Here is a 21190-nt window from a genome sequence, read left to right as displayed (position 1 = left end):
CTAGGGAACATGGTCATCTTCACACACAGTTCCCTAGAGTTGCTCGCTGTAGACCAACCTTTCGCAAAGGAGCAAACAGCCCAGAGAGGGAGTATGACCGCACCAAGCAGGTAGTTGGCAGCTGTGGGCCGGGAACCGAGGAGCCCTACACCCAACAGTCATTGTCCTGCTGCCTCTTTGGGCTCCTCCTAAGTCAGCGCCCTGAGTGGGCCCGGCACCTGGGCCCAGGCGCTGCACGGTCTGTAGGAAAGGATGTTTGCGACTGCCAGAGCTTCGGATGCTGCACATTCCTGATCGGGTCAGGCCTGCCCTGCGGCGGCTCAGGGAATCAGCTCCTCCTAAGAGCCCCAGATCTTTCTGGAGCTGCCTTCTTGCTGCCCAACCCTGGGGGCGCGCGCGTCCAGGAGCCTCTCCCATCGGCCTGAGTGAGGCTTTAAGGGCTGCGGGCGGTCTCCCTGCGGGAGAAGTACTTCCAGCGAAGGAGGGGTTGCAGCCCGGCGGGAAATCGCACCCCTTGCGTCTTTCAAGGTCTCCAAGTCCAGCACCAGGGCCATCTGGAAACAGGGTTCCTGCCAGCCCCACCTGGGGGCCGCATTTGGCGGGAACTGCGTCAGCCTTCACCTGCAGCCCAGTGCGGGGCGTGACGGACCGAGCCGGGAGAGGGGGCGTCCCGGGGTGGGGGTGGGGTGACGAGAGGCCAGGGGAGGGGGCGCCGCGAGCGCCCTGACCTCGCCGGCTGTTGGGAGGCGGAGGGGGTGGGGGTTGGGGGAGAAGAGGGGAGCCAATGGGAGGGAGGATCTCGTTTCAAAAGGGTTAACCCGCAGCCAATGGGAGCCTGGGGGAGCGGATCCTGCTCACTCCATTCAAGAATCCCAAGTATTCAAGATGGACGGCAGGGAGTGTGGAAGGAGAAAGGGGGCGAGGGGGGAAAAGCCAGATCTGCAGGGGAGAGGGGCGCAGCGGCCGGCCGGCCCCGCAGCCCCGGCCCCCGCCGGCGCGTGGAGGGGCGGCCGCAGGGACTCGGAGCCCGGCGGGGGAGAGGGGCTGGCGGGGTGCGAGAGGGCGTGAGCGAGGGGGAGCCAGGCCAGGGAGGGGAGCCAAGGGGGAGGGCAGGGCAGAGAAAGAGCCCGGGAAGAAGGAGGTGGCAGGCAGAGGAACGTAACGAAGAGCAAGGTGTGGGTGCCGTGAGCTCCCAGAAGGGTAACGCCGCCGGTTTTCGGTTTTCTTCTCTCTGGGCGAGGGGCGGGCGGTGGTCTGGGCTCTTCCTCGCGTCTGCTGCTCCCCCCCCTCACCCTCCACTCTGGGCATCTCTGCTCTTTTTCCTTGCCCGACACTGGATGTGGGAAGCACCGGGCATGGCTCTCCGAGGTGGCCTCACTGTCATTTTCCAGTGGGGGGCGTGGTGGGGAAGAGGCTGGGGGTGTGTGTGTGGGGGGGGTCTCCGTGGGGCCCGGCCGAGGCCGAGCCATCTGTCGGTGCCTGGGCTCGGGGGTTGAGGGAGTGGGACTCTGGGGACTTGGTGGGTGTGTGCCGAGGGTGTTGGCGCGGGGCAGAGAGTTGTGCGCCTCCAGAACTTGGGGGGGTGAGCCAGGGCTGCGCGCGGCGGCGAGGGGGGCGAGGCCCCTTGAGCTACTAGTTGTGGGGCGTTGAGGGGCGCCGGGGTGCGGGCGGCTGCACACTCGCTCCCGCTCTCGTAGCGAAGGCGGAGTATGCCGCGAGTACGGCTGAGTTTGTGTGTGTGTGTGTGTGTGTGTGGTCCAGCCCGAGGTGTGCTCTGGGCACAGTTGGGTGTTGAGGGAGAGCGCCCCTCACCCCCCCACTTCCCAGCTGCCCCTCTCATCCCATTCACAGAACACGGCTTTCAGGACCCTCCTGGTCTCCTCCTCCCGTCGCCATGGCTGCGGGGAGGGGGTGGGAGGAGACAGTTGGGGCCAGCCCCCTGCCCCTGCTGCTCCAGCTAACCCCCCACCTGCCCTTTCTCTCCCTTCCTCAGGCTGGGCCCCAGCCCCTGCTGCTCTGGGGGGCAGGGGCCGGAAGATGGTGGCCAATGAGGAGGGGGAGTGGAGAGAACTTGAGCCGGGCCTCCCCTCCCCCATTTCCTCCTCTGTCTCTACACCAGCTTCTGGAAGAAGCTGGGGCATGGCTCTTGGGCCCATGGTGGGGGAGGGGTCCTGCTGGCTGGTGAATGGCGGGGCCAGCTCTTCAGGAATGAGTGGGGTGTGCGAGAGCTGAGGGGCTCTCCATCCCAGCCCCCTCTCTCTTGGCTTCCCAAGGAGAGCGCTGGGAGCTGCTTGGGGGTAGAATTTGCCCCTCGCCTCCCTGAACCTTGCTGGGCAGCCTTGCTTTGGCCTCTCTGTCCTGCTGTGGGCAGACCCAGTTCCCAGCTGGTTTGCCCGACCCCTGGAGAAGAGGCCTGGGACTGACCCTAGCAGGGCCCGGGTTTCTTTCCACTGGAACTGTGCGAACTGTAGGGCAGGGCTGGTTTCTGCAGATAACAGGAACAAAGTGCCTGGGAAGGCGGGAGAGAAACTCTGCTGCTTCCTGGGGGTGGGGGGAGGCCGGAGGGGAAGCTGGGAGGAAGAGCTCCCTACTGGAATTGTGTCTGTTCTTTCTGCTGGCTGGGGAGTGGGGAGTGGGGTACCTCCCTGTCACCTGGGAGGCCTTGGCCTGTGCCCCTCTGGGCTGCACCCCGTCCCTTCATCAAGTCACAACTGTAGCTGAGCTAGGCCACGGCTTCGAGCTGGAGGAGGCCACGTTCGAGCTTCAACCTGCGGGTGGCCGGTGTTTTTACAGAGCGGTCTTCAGGCTTCCAGTTTTAATCAGTGGCCATGGCTTGTCCTAGGTTTGAGCCCCTTAGGCCAGGATGGCACAGGGGAAACAGGAGGTTGAAGGCTCCTTAACTGGATTGCCTGGGCAGGGCAGGAAACAGATTGGAATCCCACTGCCATTGAAAGCTTTGTCCCTAACCCAGTGTGAGATAGGGCTCGCTCTGATCTTTTTGCTTAATGCTGAGTCCGTCAAGTGCTTTGAATGCCTCCCAAAAGGAGATGAAAGGGTGGGGTTTCCACCAGCACCTTTCGCCTCTGGACCTGAAACTTCTCTCTCAGAGCTGCCTGGGGACCTGTGGCTTCAGCTCCCTCACGCTGGTCCTGGAGGGTTCCTAAGAGATAGTCACCTTGAGGCCGGCCACTCCCCTCTACTTAATCTAAAGAGGTGAGAGAGCTCTGGAGAAGAGGAGAAAGGGCCCTGTGGTCATGGGTGGCAACTGCCTTCCTGTCTGCCAGCGAAGCTGGCAGAAACGTAAATTCGGGGTGAACAGCCTCATGTGTGTGTTCCCCAGGCTTGTGGGGTTCTACCAATCCCTTAGAACTGAGTGCCAAGCTCCAGGTATCCCTTTTACTGCCTCCTGCTACCCTGAAAGCTCAAAGAAAAAGGTGTTTTCTATGCTAGGAAGGAGGTGAGGAAGACAGTGCGAGGAGGAGGAGAGACTGAAAGATTACTGCAGAGAGAGGAAAGCTGTAGCCAAGATAAGAAAGGGCAGGGGGAGGCTTTGAGCTGAGTGGGCCGGGGGCTGGGAGAAGGGGTGAGGTCGCGCAGCCGGCATGCCTCTGCTGCTGGCCAGAGCTCTTTTCACATTGTGCTACTGTCTGCGCCTATCACGAGCAGTGCAATGTCAAAAGGGCATTGGCCATGCAGTGCTACCCCGCGCCAGCTGCCTCCTCAGCGTCGTAAAGTCCTCTCCCAGCTGGGCACCAGTCAGCTCCTGCGGTGGGAACGAGCCCCCACGTAGGTGGATACATGCAGTGCACATGCTAAACACTGCGTCCACGATTGTGACCCCTAAGATTACTTCGCAGGTAGCATCCCCGTTTACAAAGGAACAAAAAACAGAGCCAGAAAAGTTTAAGCAGTGTCCAAAATTAAATATAACCCTGCCCTATGCCGGACAAATCACCCAGAGGCACACCTCTCTGGAAACAGAGGTCTGAGTGAGGTTGTCGCTACCTGGGGATTTTTCTGAGCTGAGGGGTGGAAGGTTTGGGTGCCACCTGCTGGTTGTATGAAGTATCTGCCAAAGTCTCAAGCCTTGAAGGGTAGAGGTGGTGGTGGTTCCATGGCTTAAGATGGAGAGAGGTTCCTAGACTCATCCTGGGAGGGAGAGAGGGTGGAGAGGATGGGAGGAATCCATGTGAGGCCTAGAGTAGACCTCTGAGGATAAAGGGATGAACAGGAAAGAAAAGTTGCTGCCCAGGGAAATGAAGCTGTGTGCCCCTGGCACCCATGGTTGTCAGCTCCTTCTCTGGCCTTTGGGGCATGGGAAGGAGACTTCCTCCCTCCCTCACCTCCACCTGTAATGCCCAGCATGACTCTTGGTTACAGGCTGTTTGCTAATGGAGCACCTTGAGGGCATGCGCTAAGATGCAGGCCGCACTGTCTGCAACCAGCTCTTGGGGACTAAACAAGATTCCTTGAGCCAAGCTCACAGAATTCTTTCAGGAGTGACTGAAGAATTGGAGAGCAGCAGCTGTGCCATTTACTTCTCTGTCTCCCACAGCGCCTAGCTAGCTTAATAGGAACTTGTTACAGGAGATGGAGACAGAGGCATATTTGGGGAACTCCTTTAGGAAGGCAAACTAGTTTGTGCCTGAGAAGCGCAGAGTTAGGGGCCTGAGAAGCCTTCCTGCACTTCAGTGCAAAAGGTGGGACTGGCAGGGTGTGCGAGTCCCCTGCTGGAGCCCAGGCAGCACCACTCGCTTGTAGGGGCTGCAGAGTGGGACAGCGCCCCTGCCCGAGGCCTCTTGGTGGAAACGCTGGACTTCATTCCTCCATGGCTTCCATTTGCTCTTCCTTGCCCTTCCCTCACCTCTTCCTCCTGCCTCTCCATTCGGAGTTTGATGCCAGGGTTTGAGATGGTACAGCTAGCGTTATGGCCCACGTCCCTTACTTTCTTTGATCTACGAAAACGTTTATTTCAGCCTCCTGTCTGGGCACAAAACAGCCAGTTGGGGGTGCCATTCCACTCTCATTCCAAACAAGGATCTTGCTGTTTCCCCAGCGTCCACAGGGTGAAATCCAGATTCCCTAACTGGTTCATGGCTCCTGCTTATTTCATCTCTGATCTCTGCACCCATACTTCCAGGAAGCAGGAGTGTTTCCTCGAATCGACTGAGCTGGAGCCCCTGGACATCTCCCCACACTTGCCCTTGGCCCAACAGCTTTTCATCTTTCAAGTGCCACTGTGGTTCCCTGAAGCCTTTCTTGATGCCTCAAGTCTAGACAGTCCTCCCCTGCAAGCTGCCAAGCTTCCTCTACAGATCCCTGCTCAGAGTCTCCCACAGTCTACTGAGATTGCCTCCTACGTGAAGTCAGGCCGTGGCTATCAAGCTCACCATTCATCCGTTTTTCACACAATGCTTGAAACTAGAAGGTGCTTATAAATACTTAGTATCAATGAATGAATCTGCAAATAGCGATATAACTGACAAAAGGATTTTTATGACATGTACAATCTCCCTGGTAGGTACTGGGCACCCAACAACAGTAGAAATTTAAGATCACTATCCTCCCCCCCCCAAAAAAAAATGCCCCTAGGGTCACAAGGTTTTATTGATGCTGTGACTTTGAGCCATTCCATTCCACACCTGTCAACTGCCAAGGCAGCATCTTGGCCGGTTGCTCTTTTAGCCCCTAAATGTACCCATGAGCTGACCAAAACATGACAGAACCAGGCAGAAAAGCACTAGGACCCAAGAAAATCCTTGTTCTGGAATGAACCTCGTATAGCTGCCCCATCCTGGAGTCCAGCAAAAATAGGTTTATTGGCAGGTGTCCCAGAAGACCCGAGCTACTTTGGGTGCTGCAGCCAGACTACAGCTCACAAGAACCCATCCTTAATGAAGCAAAACCTCTTCCAAATACTCATGGAAGCCAGAGGCGGGGTGGGGGGGTGTCTTGCCACAGACAAAGCAACTGCTGCCCCCTAGTGGCGTACAAGAACAAGCCCGGGGTGGAGGGGTGGAGGGAGGAGAGGACAGGGACACTATTAAGCCAAGAGCAAGGAAAGTCAGAGGACAGAGTGCCTCAAAGTTGCTTTTCCCCTTTTTATTAAAAATAGACCCAAACACTTTATGTATCATACAAAAGTTTCATTCGCTGGTGGCAGCCACGGGAAAGACTGGCCCCGCAGCCCTGATTTTCCACCTGTCCTCCAGGGGGCTGGGGCCCAGGGAGCAGTGGCTGGGCCCAGGAGGGTGCCCGTGAAGACTGCTTGCTCTGGGAACAACCAGCTGGGGGTGGGGGCTGTCCCAGGGGCAGCTTTCCCCACCCCACCCAATGGCAAAGGTTAGATACTCGAAAGTGCCTTGTAAGTGCGAAGATAAACAAGTGGAGTGAAATGGAAAGCCCATCATTCTTTTATTTCTTCCCAGGGCCTGAGATTGGGCTATTTCCCTTTCACCCCCCAGGGTCCTTTTCTCCCATAAATGAGGGTGGGAAACTTCACCCTCAGAGATTCTTAGGCAAAAATTTCACTCCAACCCCATCCTCCTGTTCTCATAGGCTGTCCTGTGGCCTGGGACCTGCCAGCCTCGTGACCCAAGGTTCCTCCTCTACTCACTCGAGGAGGGGAGCTGACACCTGACCGCTCCTGGGGCCCCTGCCTGAGCTCAAGTCCACCCCCACCATCTCAGCTGACCGGACACTGGACTAGCGGGACCCGCATCCATCCCTTTCCCCCGACTGCTGCCCACTCCTGAGCCTTGAACACCCCTGGGGCACCCCCAGGCCCCAGTTCCAAAAGGGGCCTGGTGGTGAAGTGGTGGAGGCAGGGGAGGCATTGGTTGGAGCCGGGTTCCCCCAGGGGTGGGGCAGTACTCATGCTGGTATGGACTGCTTGGCAGGGCCAGGGGGCAGGTGTGGAGAGGGTGGGGCATGCGGAGGAGGGGCAGAGCCTGACTGAGCCCCTCAGTCCCAGCCGTTGTCTTTCACCATGTGTGACATTTCAATGATGTACTTCCCTTCCTTGTACTTCTGGCTCGTCTCAAAAGCTTGTTCCTGGCGGAGGGGGCAGCAGTGACCATCCAGACCCACCCCCTCCCCCTCCTGGAGCTTTGGGCCACGCAAGAGCCCCTGCATGCGGTCACTAGGGCTTGGAGGGTGGCCTTCGTCCCCAAGTACTTACATATTTCCAACCCAGTGTGGTTTTGCAGCTCTCGCAGAAGATGTCAGCTACCGAGTGGAGCCCCGTGAGCAGGAGGCGCTGTTCGGCTGGCCCACAACCCACGTTGACCCTGTCTCAGGAAACAGGAAGGACCCAGCCCCCAGTGGGGTCGCTCTGTCAGCCCAGCCCCCAAGCAGCCCACCCCTTTACTGCTCTCTCCAAGGCTGTGCTTTCAAATTCTACTCCGGGCTCCCCACGCAAGAACTACCAGCTGATTTCCCAAACCCCTTAACGGAAACAGAGGCACAAACTAAAGGTGCAAGATCGTTTCCTGCTGGCTTTCCCCGCAGAGGAAACTAGTCCCGCGTGCGCACAGACACACACACACACACAAGGAAAGAGATGGACTCACACGGAGTTAAACAGGTAGGCTCGGCCGTGGCTCCCTTGGAAGGACTGTGGAGACAGGATAGATGGTGACTACCAGGGACCCCTGGGCCCCACTACATGACTCGGGGGATAGGCAGGGTGAGGAAGGGCTTTGCTGCCACACCCCTGGGTGATGTCTGGGCAAACCTGACCTGAGAGGGACCCCCACTTAGCCTACCTTGGAAATAAGCTCATCGTGTTTGGCCAGATGTGCACGGCAGTGGACACAGCTGTAAGTACGGTGGCAGCGGGGCAGGTAGCTGCGGAAGGTTTTGGTGGGGAGGCAGGCAGGGGCTGGGCCAGGGTCACAGCTGGGCATGACGGGCTGCAGGACGATGCCCTGGCGGGCCGGAGGGGCTGGCGCCGTGCAGCCCCCACACAGACGGTCGCAGGTGAAGCAGCGGAGCAGGTTGGCTAGAGCCGTGTTTCAGGGCAGGAGAAATGTGGGGGGGCTGCCCGGCCAGGGCCCCCCCAGACGAGAACCAGGTAGAAATGGAGGTCACCTGGGAAGAGGGGAAGGAGCATCAGGGGAGCCCTTCCTGAGGGAACGCAGGAGATGGAGCTCAGCTCACCTGCACCCCTCCCTCCCCTGGCCCCTGGAGTCCCAGCTGCTCTGGCAAGCCCGGCAGCGGTTCCGGGCTTCTGGCGCCATAACCAGGGAGTCAGTGCCTCTCCCTCGTGGGGTGGCAGCAGCCTCTCCCATTTCCCACTGAGAGCAGCTGCTGGCACACACGCTGCCATGGAGGCAGTGGTGTCTGCAGGCGCCCTCTCGCTGGTGGCTTGGCCCCTGAACACCTGCATCTTGCAGGCATGGGGAGGCACCTGGGTTCAGGACCCTTTAGAAGTTGGGGTGGCCCGGTGGTGGTTCCTTTTTGTGGCCTCCAACTGCAGTGCAACTGGTCCTTTAAACATTTGGTATGGGAGGGAGGAGCAGGCAGGTGCACACACCCTGCCTCGGCCCTCTGCTGGGGCTGGCTCCTTCCTGCACTCTGCGACCCAGTAGAACTTAACGAGTGGCTCCTTTGGAGCCAGAGACCTCACACACACATGGCTCTTCCCCCATCCCGGGCCTTGGATCACTCATTTCTGTTCAGAAGAAGCACCTGGCTGTCTTCCCAGCCCTGGGAGCGACGACAGCTTTCCTTTAGGCGAATCTGACCGCTGGACCAATGGGAAAGCAGTAACACGTCAGGGAAGCCGGGCTCCCGGTTTGGGCAGGGCTGTGTAACACAATGTGAGAGCAACATCCACGATGAGCTGCGGAACAGGGGGACGCTCGTATTTTTTCAAAGCTGTGCTTTTTGGGGGGCATGAGGCAGAAAGTGTGTCTACCTTCTCCCGGGGCGGGGTCAAACAGCGATGACTCTGTGGGTGACTGAAGATGAAGTACTTGCTGGGTTCTGATGAGGACTGCTGGCACCTTAACGCAGCTGAGGGTGCTGGAAGCGGAGGATAAGGAGGGAGGTGTCTCAGCTGGCTCTGATAAGCAGGTGAGGAGCTGCCTTCTCCTCCATGGGGCCTTTGGGCTCAGCCCAAGTCTGGTTCTGAGATGCCAGCTGGGGTGCTCTGGCGACGCTAGACCACTAAGCACAGGTGGTAGCATGGGCACAATTACCAAGGCAAACAGGCTCTCCCCATCCCATCCTCTGCATTGGCCACGTTGCCCCTGTTACTCCAGTCTCTCCGAGGGCCACCAGGCAGTTTCTCCACAAAACCCCTGTCCGAGAGCATCTTTTCATCTTAGGTCCACTCCCCCTGGCTGGGCCCCAGGAAGACACCTTGGGCAGAGTTCAGGGTGACATTGGGCCCTGGCTTCAGGAAACGGGCCTTCCTTGCTGGGAAGCTACTGTTCAGCGTCCACTTCCCAGGCTGGCCTTCCACTTCGCCAGTGAGCTCCCCTCCGACACACACCACCTTGAGATGCCTTCTTGGAAGAGCCAGCTCAGGTCCCAGCACTAGGGCTCTTTTCCCAGCCTCCATCTGTCATGCCTCCCTCCCTCTCCCCTTGCATAGCCCAGGAGAGGCTGCACGGAAGACCAGAGAATCACGGAAAGGGGAGTAGGGGTCATTTCTTTCCTAGTCTCTGATCACAGGGAGAAGCAAGTTGGGCAAATGACTGGGGGAAAAACAAAGGCAGGCGAGCGCTGGGGAGTGGATGCTCCCCGAAGTGAGCCAGGCTGGACTGTGGGGTGGGTGGCAGGGAAGGGGGTGGGGAGGACTGACAGCTGACAACAGATGCGCCGAGGCGGAGGCTGGAGGAACCAGGTGCGAGTCCCGTGCCTCCTGGCGGGGTGGGGGCGGGGGGGGGACACCTGCTCACAATGGATGTTCTCGGCTGCGCTTAGGTTTCAGACTCCCCTGGGCTGGCGTTCTGCGGTATGGTATGGTCCGAGGAATGAGCAGCGCAGCCAGCTCCCAGGGTAGGCTTGGGGGGGGGGGGGGGTCTGCGCCAGCAGCAAAACAATAAACAGTGAATCTGCAGCCAAAGTTGCCGGGAAATAAGTGCGGGAATCATCGGAGCTTGGAGAGGGATGGAGAAGCAGAGAGAGAAACAGAGGGAGCGGGGAGGGGGAAGGGAGGACAAAGGGTGGATGAATAATGCTTTTGCAAAGGGGAGAAAGCAACACGCAGCGGGAGGAGGACATTTGCAAAGGGGAGGAAAATTCATTTGGAGAAGGGCTGCCCCCTCACCTTGAGGTCTGCTCCAGAGATCTCCGTCTATCTCTCTCTCTCAATCTCTCTCAATCTCTCTGCTCACTCTTCTCTCTTCTCTTTCCGCTCCTTCAATTGGGAAGGGGATGGGGCAGGGGAGGGTAGTTGGGGGCTCAAGACGGGGTGGGCTGCAAAGCTGGCCAGCTGCCGGGGGGCCAGAGGTTGTCTCTCGTTCTGTCCCTCGGTCTGTGGGTGAATGTGGCTGTGTGTTGTGGAACTGCATCATAACACTGTGAGTCATCCGTCCCCCCACCCCCCTCACCTCCCACGTCAGAGCAGGGCTGGGAGACACAGGAGGCGGGTCGGGAGGAAGGGAGGGGGCAGGCATCAAGGGACGGGGCTGTGGGAGTGATGCAGGGGAGTGGGGGCAGAAGGATGAGTGAGCAGGGGTCTGTAGAGGGAGGGGTGTTGGTGCTGGTGGTGGGCGAGAGGTTGTTACGGAGGAAGGCAGTGTGGACAAGGATACGGAACCTGGGAGAAGGACAGGGCTGGGCCCGGAGGAGTAAGGGTGGCAGGACTGGAGGAAAGGAGGTGGCGAGGCTGGCGAAGTGACAAATGGATGCAGAAAGCCAGGCGCGCGCACACGCGTTCAAGACGATACATCGTCCCCTTTCAGCTCCGATCCCAGCCCTGACGCAGGGAAAAGAAGGATGTGCTAATGGTTACGGATGGCAAACTGTGCCCCCAGTCAAGTACTCTGCCGGGCACTTCCAACCCTCCGTTTAATAGCCTCACAGGAGTCTGAGACCAGGTATGACATCTCACGCGCAGGGACCTCTCATCAGCTGCCCCCAAATTGCTTGTGCTTCACAACAGAGACACCTACATTATGTAAGGTTCTCTGCTGGGCTGTAAACTTTCTGAGGCCAGTCCTCTGGGAAACTTCCCTGCATCCCAGGACTGCAGTGCCTAGCGCAGAGCCTTGTGCACAGAGGACGTTCACGGAACGGCAGTTGGGTTGCACCTGCAGCCATGTTCCGAGTGACTGGCTTTGGACTCAAGGAGTTGGAACCTTAGCTGTGCCCATTACTCACCGAGAGTCACGAGGCAAGTTACCGATCCTCCTTGGGCTTCAATTCTTCTCTTCTTCTACTTGAAGCTAATAATAATTAACCTTAAGGAGACATGCAATAACTGAGATAACATGTAAATGCCATGAAATGCCTGGCATGTGATAGACCCATAGTAAACAGGTAGTGTTACTTCAAGATAGCATTTTCAGGGGCTGGCGTTGTGGTGTAGTGTGTTAAGCCACTGCCTGCAATGCCGGTGTCCCATATGGGCACTGGTTCGAGTCCCGGCTGCTCCACTACCAATCCAGCTTCCTGCTGATGTACCTGGGAAAGCAGTGGTAAATGGCCCAAATGCTTAGGCTCTTGCCACCCACATGGGAAACCCTGGCTCCTGGCTTCAGTTTGGCCCAGCCTTGGCTGTTACAGGCATTTGGAGAGTGAACCAGCAGGTGGAAGATCAATTTCTCATTCTCACTCTGTCTCTCTGTAACTCTGCCTTTCAAATAAATAAATTCTTAAAAAAAGATAGTATTGGCCGGCACCGTGGCTTAACAGGCTAATCCTCCGCCTTGCGGCGCCGGCACACCGGGTTCTAGTCCCGGTTGGGGTGTCGGATTCTATCCTTGTTGCCCCTCTTCCAGGCCAGCTCTCTGCTGTGGCCCGGGAAGGCAGTGGAGGATGGCCCAAGTGCTTGGGCCCTGCACCCGCATGGGAGACCAGGTGAAACACCTGGCTCCTGGCTTTGGATCAGCGCGATGCGCCGGCCACAGCGGCCATTGGAGGGTGAACCAACGGCAAAAAGGAAGACCTTTCTCTCTGTCTCTCTCTCTCACTATCCACTCTGCCTGTCAAAAATAAAAAAAAAATTTAAAAAAAAGATAGTATTTCCATCTTTTATCCCTAAGCACTATTAAATTCTGGTATTTTCATGAATCTTGTATCAAACTGTCTTATGAAGAAATCACATCTTTTGTTGCTATATCTCTGTAAGCCTCCAGGTAAATTTCATTTGACTCAGATTTTTTCTCACCGAGTGGTATCCTATGCGAAGTATGTGGACACAGACAAAAGCACCCGTTTTTAACAGAGGCTGACATTCAGCAAGGAAAGTATGACAAAAATAAGTGATTCTAGAAAGTGCCATAGGTGATCTGGTTTCTTCTCACATGCATGGAGGGAAAAAAGTTAAGGTAGGGAACTGTGGGTGGTGGGAGGCACTGCCAGCCACAAATGGGGAAAAAAGGGAATGCTGACTATTTAATCAGGGAAGATTCAATTAAAATAAATTGTGAAAACACAATGTGAGTATCTTATCTTTAGGGACAGTACCAGCGGTTTGGAATTGGGAGGGGGAGCCGGGTAAAGACAGAAGAGAGAAGGGTTCTGTGTGGGCAGCAGATGAGAAAGGAAACATAACTGGAGGGGGAAATCCGGGAGCCATTTGCAGAAAAAACATGGAAAGTGGGGAAAAGGAAGATGACCAGCTTTTAGGGCAGAGATTGAAAGACTAGAAGCAAGGAGGATACCAATGAATTCAAATCAGTTTAGAAAGAAAATGACCAAGCATTTAGCTGGAGAGGGGAATGAGAAAGACATCTGAGGACAGTGTTATTTGGGCGTGGGGTGGAGGTGGCAGGAGTGCTTGGTGAGAGACTGAAAGTGAGAGTGTGGGCAAGCACAGATGCCTTAAATGCTGTGCCCTGACTTTTTCTGTGTTTAAGAAGCAAAATGGCGAGCAGGCTAAAAGGCAGGGTGCTGTTCTCCCTAAATTCAGCTCGAGATGGTTATACAATACTCAAATAAAGATGACCTTCAGTAACTGGTAGGAATGGTCTCGAGGGAGAGATCTGGAAGCAAAGAAATAGATGTGGGAGACAGAGTACAAGGAAATGGAAAAGGATAAACTTACTAGGCAGAACATCTGCAAATGGAAGGCTGGAATCGAATTTTTGAAGAACAGTGTGAGATTAGGGGATGCCCAAGTGTTAACTGGAGAACTAATGCAGAGTGAATGAAATCATTAAAGTAAGCCATCAAAAAAAAAAAAAAGTAAGAATTAAGGGTAGCACTGCTTGGAAAGTGAGCGCTGAGCAGGGCCAGCAGGACATCTTCACAGCTCTTCCATCTGGATTAACTGTGTGAGCCGGACTGAAAGCAAGGTGAGGCTGACAATTGCATTGCCTCCTGCACAGGACTCTTGCCAGGATTAAATGAATTTACACCTGAAGAGCCCATGGAACAGTACCTGGCTTCTAACACCATCCAACTGTTAGCTATTAGTGTAATACCTGGACTAAGACTCTGAAAGTCTGGGTTTCAGCCCTAGCTGTAATTACTGTGTGTGCTTGAGCAAGTTTTTTCACTTAAGTCTCTCCCCCTCTGAAACTGGAGATAATAAAGCTGACTCTACAGGCTGGTTGTGAAAGGAGATGGCCAAACGGGCTTTGCAAACATGTAAAGTACTGTCCAAATGGGTGGCATTATTATTGTAGCATTACAACCCTCCCCTCAGCCTATTATAAAATTGTAAAAGCTAACAGAAGATTGTTACAGGCGTAGTGGTTAGTATTTCACATGCATCATCCCCTCCAATCTTCAAAATAGTGTTGAGAGGTTGGGTTCAGTTATCATCCCCATCTTAAAGACTAGAAACGTGTCAGTCAGGGAGACCAAGCCCATGATCTGCCTGGGGTCTGAGTAAATGGCACAGAAAATAATGCAAGATTCCAAAGCCCCAGCTCGTGAGAACAGGGCTCTCTGTGGTCGTGGCCGGATGTGTTGGCTGCGGGTGGATGACTGGCCTTATGTAATTGTCAGGGATTCAGGGAGTTAAACAGAGTCCCCAGCAAAACTCCCCGCTGGGTGGGAGGGAGGTTGCTGGGTAATGACTAACCGACAAGGTAACTGGAAGAAATGATTGGACGCCTGTCCTCTAATGAGAGAAGAATTCCCTGAAAGCCTTCTGCGTGCCCAGCGCGGTGTGAGCTGGAAGACAGCTCACTTGCAGCCCCACAGCCTGCTTTCCTCCTGCACAAAGCCGGGTGTTGCCCATGTCCCTAATTCCAGGCTCGTCGTCCAAACAAGCAGCTGATCCTGAGACTCGGCCTGAGAGTCCCGCTCCCTCCCCGGCCTCCATTCCCCTTCCCGGGACTCAGGGGAGCAGTAACGCAGCGGCTACACCCCCGCAACAAACACGTCCCGACCCCACGCGCCCACACGCGGGGGTGTAACAGGCACGCCCCCTGCCCTCCTCCCTCCGGCGAAGCGCACACGGACGGACACAGCCCCGCCCACACTTAGCGTCACGATCAAAACAAAACTTTAACTACAACTCCCAGAAGGCTGAGCGGCCTCTCCAGCACAACTACACATCCCAAGGGGCGTCGCGCGCCCGAATCATCACCCACTGCGCAAGTGCGGAAGCGCGCGTGTTTCCGGAATGGGTCTGGGAGAACGCGGCTTGGCGCTCAGTTTGGGTCGCACCCCGCAGCGCTGCTGAGTTTACCGGTTTTTGCTCGTGGCCGTGCAGGTGAGATTAATACATTCAGGAACGCAACTGTCACTTCCTTGAGGCTTGGACGGATTTCGGTGTCTGCGGAGGATTAGACAGACGCGGGACCTAGAACCGCGGTCCCGTATCGGAAATAATTGTTAACGTTTTCTAGTTTACGAAGCGTTTTTTTTTTTTTTTTTTTTTTTAACGTCTCATAATCCTTCTAATTCTTAAGCACGACACTGAGGAAGCGTGCCGCCAATTGGCAGCTGAGGGAAGAGTTCAGCCTCTCCAAGCGTTTGCAGAGTGGATCTTGGCTGTTTTCTAAGCCTGCACGTGTTGTACCCTCTGCTTTGCGTCCAGAGCGCAGACGCCCTTTCTGGTGGGCTGAGAGGGTGGAGGAGCGGGCATCTAGCCTTCTCATCAGTGGAGTGATGAAGGCGGTCGGGGCTTTTGCCAATCTGTAGGTATGTGTTGTTCTTACGTCCAGGTCATTCATTCAGTGTATTTATCGAGGTACCTACAGTTTGTCAAACCCTGTTCCAGGTACTAGCCTAGCAAAGGATAATGCTCAACCATTTCATTCGACTGGGGGAGACAGACATAGCTGGGGAGGCAGGTGATAAGAAATATGGAGAAAAGCAGAGCAAGGTAAGGGAAAAGGTCCATTGGAAGATTTTGAAAAGGGACCCGGCTTATGATCAGATCTGATAATAAATTTGTGTTCTAGGCACAGCTACTCAGAAAGGATGGGAGAGGAGACCAATGATGACAAGAAGCCGACGACGAAATTCGAACTCGAGCGAGAAACAGAGCTCCGCTTTGAGGTGGAAGCCTCTCAGTCGGTTCAGCTGGAGCTGTTGACTGGCATGGCAGAGATCTTTGGCACGGAGCTGACCCGAAACAAGAAATTCACCTTCGACACTGGGGCCAAGGTGGCCGTCTTCACTTGGCATGGGTGTTCTCTGCAGCTGAGCGGCCGCACGGAGGTGGCCTATGTCTCCAAGGATACCCCCATGTTGCTTTACCTCAACACTCACACAGCCCTGGAGCAGATGCGGAGGCAGGCGGAGAAGGAAGAAGAGCGAGGTCCCCGAGTGATGGTTGTGGGCCCCACCGACGTGGGCAAGTCCACGGTGTGCCGCCTGCTGCTCAACTACGCCGTGCGTTTGGGCCGCCGTCCCACTTACGTGGAGCTGGACGTGGGCCAGGGTTCTGTGTCCATCCCCGGCACCATGGGGGCGCTCTACATTGAGCGGCCAGCGGATGTGGAAGAGGGTTTCTCTATCCAGGCCCCTCTGGTGTATCATTTTGGCTCCACCACGCCTGGCACCAACATCAAGCTGTATAATAAGGTCAGAGCCACCTCGTGATGGAGGGAACAGTACCATCAGGGTAGGCAGCTGTGGGGAGGTTTGTTGGTTAAAACTGTGTAGTTTGCACTTTTCCTCTGGGGTGAATTGACTGCCACGTGGTTTCAGAAAAGACAGTTTCACATGTAAACCTCATATTAATCATTTCTGGGCACTTTTAAAAATCATTTATTTTATTTATTTGAAAGGCAGAATTAGGGAGAGACAGAGATAGTGAAGTCTTCATCTGCTGGTTCACTCCCCAGATGGCCACCACAGTTGGGCCTGGGCCATGCCAAAGCCAGGAGCTAGGAGCTTATTCTGGGCCTCCCACTTGAGTGCGGGGGCCCAGGGACTTGGCTGATTCTCCACTGCTTTCCTAGGCTTACTGGCAGGAAGTTGGATTGGAAGTAGAGCAGCAAGGACTTTAACCAATGCCCATATGGGATGCCTGTACTGCAGCCAGTGACTTAACCCACCATGGCACAGCACTGGCTCCTGATTTAGGATTTAAATTCTTAGTAATTTAAAAGCTAAATTCATGTTATGGGGTCAGTATTGCAGCCACTAAAAATGTCATTTTTCTTATGCTTGATACTTCTTATTTTTGTTAAAAAGCATTTTTTTAAAGATTATGTTTTTGAAAGCAGAGTGATACAGAAAGAGCTCTTCCTTCCACTGGTTCATCCCCCAAATGGTTGCAATGTCTGGGGCTGGGCCAGGCCAAAGCCAGGGGCCAGGAACTCCATCAGGGTCTCCCACGTAGGTGGAAAGGAACCAGGTACTTGGACTGTCTTCCGCCTTCCTGGCTGCATCAGCAGGGAAACAAGCTGGTGCTTCGCTGTGGAATGCTGGTGTTGGCAAGCTGCCACAATGCCCAGCGCCCTTTGCCACTTACTTTAAAAGGACAAAAGAACAGGGGGTTTGCTTGGTTTTTGTTTTGTTCTGACCTGTTGGTTTGTTTTTGTAGATTACATCTCGATTAGCAGATGTGTTCAACCAGAGGTGTGAGGTCAACCGAAGAGCATCTGTGAGTGGCTGCGTCATTAACACCTGTGGCTGGGTCAAGGGCTCTGGTTACCAGGCCCTGGTACATGCAGCTTCAGCATTTGAGGTGGATGTAGTTGTGGTGCTGGATCAAGAACGACTGTACAATGAACTGAAACGCGACCTGCCCCACTTTGTACGCACAGTACTGCTCCCTAAATCAGGGGGCGTGGTGGAGCGCTCCAAAGATTTCAGGCGGGAATGCAGGGACGAGCGTATCCGTGAGTACTTCTATGGATTCCGAGGCTGCTTCTATCCCCACGCCTTCAACGTGAAGTTTTCAGATGTGAAAATCTACAAAGTAGGGGCACCCACCATCCCAGATTCCTGTCTGCCTTTGGGCATGTCCCAGGAGGACAATCAGCTCAAGCTAGTGCCCGTCACGCCTGGCCGAGATATGGTGCACCACCTTCTGAGTGTGAGCACTGCGGAGGGCACAGAGGAGAACCTTTCCGAGACCAGCGTGGCCGGGTTCATTGTGGTGACCAGTGTGGACCTGGAGCATCAGGTGTTTACTGTCCTTTCTCCTGCCCCCCGCCCACTGCCCAAGAACTTCCTCCTCATCATGGATATCCGGTTCATGGATCTTAAGTAGAGAGAAGGAAGCCTGCTGCCTGGCTGTCACCCCAGGCAGGTGGGCTGAGATAGGACAAGCTCAGCAGACCAGCTCACCAGTAAACTGGACTAGTGGGAAACATCTACCTACCTTTTAAAGCAGGTGGCAGTAACTGGACTCTTCTAGTTTTAAACCAAGAGGAACACCATAATTGGTTTCTTAACACCTAAGATGCCACTTTGAATTCTCTGAGACCCTGGAGAGTTCCATTTCTTTGTGCTACTATGTGGCTTTTTTTGTTTGTTTTTTTACCTCTGCCTTATATTCCATTTATAACTTGCTGTCTCATTTAGATGACAGTGCGAATTACAGGAACTCCTTCCAATAAAGTTCAAACTTGGAAAAAATTGTTTTAATAAATATTTTTGCCTTGTGTAGAAGTGGTGTACTTCCCACCACCCTTAAGCATTATAGAAACATTGAAATGAGTTGTTACTAACTTGCTTAGAGGAAAGGAAAACCTAGAACCTACCTGTGAATCGAGCAAGGGAGTTTTCTATAATGGTTCCCATTTCTTAATTGCTGTCGAAGTACTGGGTTTACTGTGGGAAGCTGAAGATGCTGGTGATAAGCTTTATGAGATCGAGCCAAAATTGAGAAGTCTCTGTCTCTTTTTCTGAAGTTAAAAAAAAAAGCAGGCTTGATGACTTTGGTGAATTAGAAAAGCCAAGATGGTTGGAGTGTACTGAACTAAGAGAGTGGTAAGAGATGAGGCTGGAGGGGCTAGCGGACTATAGATAATACAGGGCTTTTGTAAATCAGGGTGAAGAGTGGACTTCATTCTAAGAGTAGAGGGAAGCCATAGGGAAAGAGTGGTTATGAGAAGGAAAGACAGTCTACATCTTACCATTGCGGTGTGGAAAGGAGTCCAGAGGCAAGCATAGAAGCAAGGGCACGAATTAGGACAAATTAGGATTCTTTTTTTTTTTTTTTTTTTTTTTCTTTTTTTTTTGACAGGCAGAGTGGACAGTGAGAGAGAGACAGAAAGGTTTTCCTTTTTGCCGTTGGTTCACCCTCCAATGGCCGCCGCGGTAGGCGCGCTGTGGCCGGCGCACCGCGCCGATCCGATGGCAGGAGCCAGGTGCTTCTCCTGGTCTCCCATGGGGTGCAGGGCCCAAGCACTTGGGCCATCCTCCACTGCACTCCCTGGCCACAGCAGAGAGCTGGCCTGGAAGAGGGGCAACTGGGACAGGATCGGTGCCCCGACCGGGACTAGAACCCAGTGTGCCGGCGCCGCAAGGCGGAGGATTAGCCTAGTGAGCTACGGCGCCGGCCCAAATTAAGATTCTTTTGTGAGAATTGCTGAGAACTGGATGAGGGTACCTGAGGTGAAGCTGATGGGATAAATTACGCTTTGGAATATTTGAAGATAAAATGGATAGGACTTGCTAGGGGCTCTGGAGGGACAGACATTTGTCCTAGCTGGTAAGGAAATGGAACTAAGGTGATTCTTAGCCTTTTTTCTTTTTTTTTTAACTGAGCAACTAGATTGGTTATGAAATTTTGGAAACTCAGGGAGGGGACAAGAGAACAGTAGGAATATTTTCACTGGGGCCAGCACTGTGCAGCAAGCAGGTTTGGAGCTCTGGTTTGGCCGCTCTGCTTATTCAACTCCCTGTAATGCGCCTAGGAGAGCAGTGGAAATGGCCCAAGTGCTTGGGCCCCTGCACCCACATGGGAGACCCAGATGGAATTGCCATCTCCTGGCTTTGGCCTGGTCTGGCCTCTGCTGTTTTAGGTAGGGAATTAGCAGATGGAAGATATTTATATCTGTCTGTCACTCTGCCTTTCAAATACAAAAACAGACAAAGGGCATGGAGGAATGGAGATAAGTGTGGGGTATATGGTGAGAAAAAAAGTTTTGTTTGTTTTTTTAGATAGGATGATGTCTGTCAGCACACTCTAGAGAGAAGGAAGTTAATGATGGGGATGTTGTTGTTGTTTTTAAGATTATTTATTTATTTAAAAGGCAGAGTTAGGGAGAGACAGAGATCTCAGCGCTGGGCCAGACTGAAGGCAGGAGCCAGGAGCTTCTTCCTGGTTTCCCATGTGGGTGTAGGGGCCCAAGCATTTGGACCATCTTTTGCTGCTTCTCAGGCCATAGCAGCGAGCTGGATGGGAAGTGGAGTAGCCGGGACTGAACCAGTGCCCGCATGGGATGCTAGCAGCACAGGTTGCGGCTTTACCCGCCATACTGCGATGGTGTCACCAGGATGTGTGTGCTTGGTACTCCTCAATTTTTTTCTGAGTGTTTTTCAGCTTTACACATAGAATGTCGTTAGGAAGAAGATGCAGTAGAGTGAAGCTGATGGGGTCCAGGGCACAAGGGGAAGGCCTGAAAAGTTCATAGACCGGAGGGTGTTTGGCCTAGCTGTTGCCCACATGCCACATCGGAGTGCCTGGGCTTCACTCCAGGCTCTAGCTGTTGATTCCAGCTCCTGCCACTGCAGACCCCGGGAAACAGCTGTGTTGCTTCAGGTAACTTCCTGCTACCCATGGCGGAGAAGCTTTGTTGAGTTCCTGGCTTCCAACTTTGACCCAGCCTGGTCCAAGCTGTCGTGGGTCTTTGGGGAGTAAACCAGCAGATGGGAACACTTTCTCATAAGTAAAAAAAAAAAAAAAAAAAAAGTTTAAAAATCTCATGGGAAATGTGTATAATGAAAAAACTATGCATGGGGCTAGCATTGTAGTATAGCAGGTAAAGCCACCACCTGTGACCCTGGTATCCCAGTGTGCCAGCTGCTTCACTTTTGATCCAACCTTCTGTTAATGCACCTGAGAAAGCAATAGAGGATGGCCCAACTGCTTGGGTCCCTGTAGCCACGTGGCTCCTACACTTCTGATCCAGCTCCCTGTTAATGACCTGGGAAAAGCAGCAGAATATGGCCCAAGTGCTTCGGGCCCTGCCACCCATATGGGAGACCTGGAGGAAGCTCCTGGCTCTTGGGTTTGGCCAGGCCCAGCCCTGGCCATTATGGCCATCTAGGAAGTGAAGCAGCATTTGGAGGATCTCTGTCTCTATCTCTCTGACTCTGACTTTCATATAAATAAATAATTTTGTTAATGGATAACTTGTTTTAAGGGACTAGATGGGGGCTGCCTTGGTGGCACAGTAGGCTAAGCTGCCGCTTGCAATGCTTACATGCCGTATCAGCGTGTTGGTTTGAGGCAGTGGTGTTTTTTTGGATGCTCAAGGCATTTTGTTTGCTGGAAAACCAAGTAATAATAACATCTGCTTATTCTGGGAATGTTTTGAGAAATTTAGCCAAAGCTTTAGTGGAAAATGCCTTGGGGAAATGGCATTGTGGTGCAACAGGTTTATCTGCCGCTTTGCAACACCAGAATCCCCCGTCAGAGTGCTGGTTTGAG

At 54.1% G+C, this 21190-nt stretch overlaps 2 protein-coding genes and 1 long non-coding RNA gene across 7 annotated transcripts; 2 read left to right on the top strand and 1 right to left on the bottom strand.

Annotated features, from left to right (window-relative positions):
• Window positions 1–1119: 1119 nt before the first annotated feature.
• On the top strand, window positions 1120–6645 carry LOC133763013 (uncharacterized). Of its 2 annotated transcripts, XR_009866366.1 has the most exons (4): window positions 1120–1200; window positions 3108–3213; window positions 5141–5428; window positions 6559–6645. It is a non-coding gene; the product is annotated as an uncharacterized LOC133763013 (long non-coding RNA). The 2 variants fall into 2 exon arrangements; XR_009866365.1 differs by lacking the exon at window positions 6559–6645 and having other exon boundaries at window positions 5141–5608.
• Window positions 6646–6963: 318 nt separating this feature from the next.
• Window positions 6964–10493, bottom strand: YPEL4 (yippee like 4). 4 transcript variants are annotated; one of them, XM_062196119.1, is made up of 7 exons: window positions 10280–10493; window positions 8921–9027; window positions 8692–8845; window positions 7767–8091; window positions 7572–7615; window positions 7181–7289; window positions 6964–7053 (listed from the first exon to the last, which is right to left on the bottom strand). In XM_062196119.1, exons 4-7 carry the CDS (start codon window positions 7905–7907, stop codon window positions 6964–6966), a joined length of 384 nt encoding a protein of 127 aa, XP_062052103.1. In that variant the 5' UTR covers window positions 7908–8091; window positions 8692–8845; window positions 8921–9027; window positions 10280–10493. The 4 variants fall into 4 exon arrangements, with proteins under 4 accessions (XP_062052103.1, XP_062052101.1, XP_062052102.1 ...); XM_062196117.1 differs by having other exon boundaries at window positions 8692–8808; XM_062196118.1 differs by lacking the exon at window positions 8692–8845.
• A 4222-nt stretch (window positions 10494–14715) lies between these two features.
• On the top strand, window positions 14716–18172 carry CLP1 (cleavage factor polyribonucleotide kinase subunit 1). The gene is made up of 3 exons (XM_062196116.1): window positions 14716–14842; window positions 15537–16161; window positions 17129–18172. Exons 2-3 carry the CDS (start codon window positions 15556–15558, stop codon window positions 17798–17800), a joined length of 1278 nt encoding a protein of 425 aa, XP_062052100.1. The 5' UTR covers window positions 14716–14842; window positions 15537–15555; the 3' UTR covers window positions 17801–18172.
• The last annotated feature ends 3018 nt before the right edge of the window (window positions 18173–21190 follow it).

This window comes from Lepus europaeus, chromosome 7 (genome assembly GCF_033115175.1).
Source record: "Lepus europaeus isolate LE1 chromosome 7, mLepTim1.pri, whole genome shotgun sequence".
Classification (NCBI taxonomy): Eukaryota; Metazoa; Chordata; class Mammalia; order Lagomorpha; family Leporidae; genus Lepus; species Lepus europaeus.
Note: the sequence above shows the minus strand (reverse complement) of the source record. Positions and strands in the feature narration are given on the sequence as shown.

Bases quoted from the DNA above. Each gene is read 5' to 3' on its own strand.
- YPEL4 (XM_062196119.1), bottom strand. From the start codon at position 7,907: ATGCCCAGCTGTGACCCTGGCCCAGCCCCTGCCTGCCTCCCCACCAAA. The intron at 7,290-7,571 runs GTGAGTCCATCT...TTCCTGAGACAG, and splicing joins GCCTACCTGTTTAACTCCGT to GGTCAACGTGGGTTGTGGGC. The intron at 7,054-7,180 runs GTAAGTACTTGG...CCCCTCCGCCAG, and splicing joins CCACACTGGGTTGGAAATAT to GAACAAGCTTTTGAGACGAG.
- CLP1 (XM_062196116.1), top strand. From the start codon at position 15,556: ATGGGAGAGGAGACCAATGATGACAAGAAGCCGACGACGAAATTCGAA. The intron at 16,162-17,128 runs GTCAGAGCCACC...TTGTTTTTGTAG, and splicing joins ACATCAAGCTGTATAATAAG to ATTACATCTCGATTAGCAGA.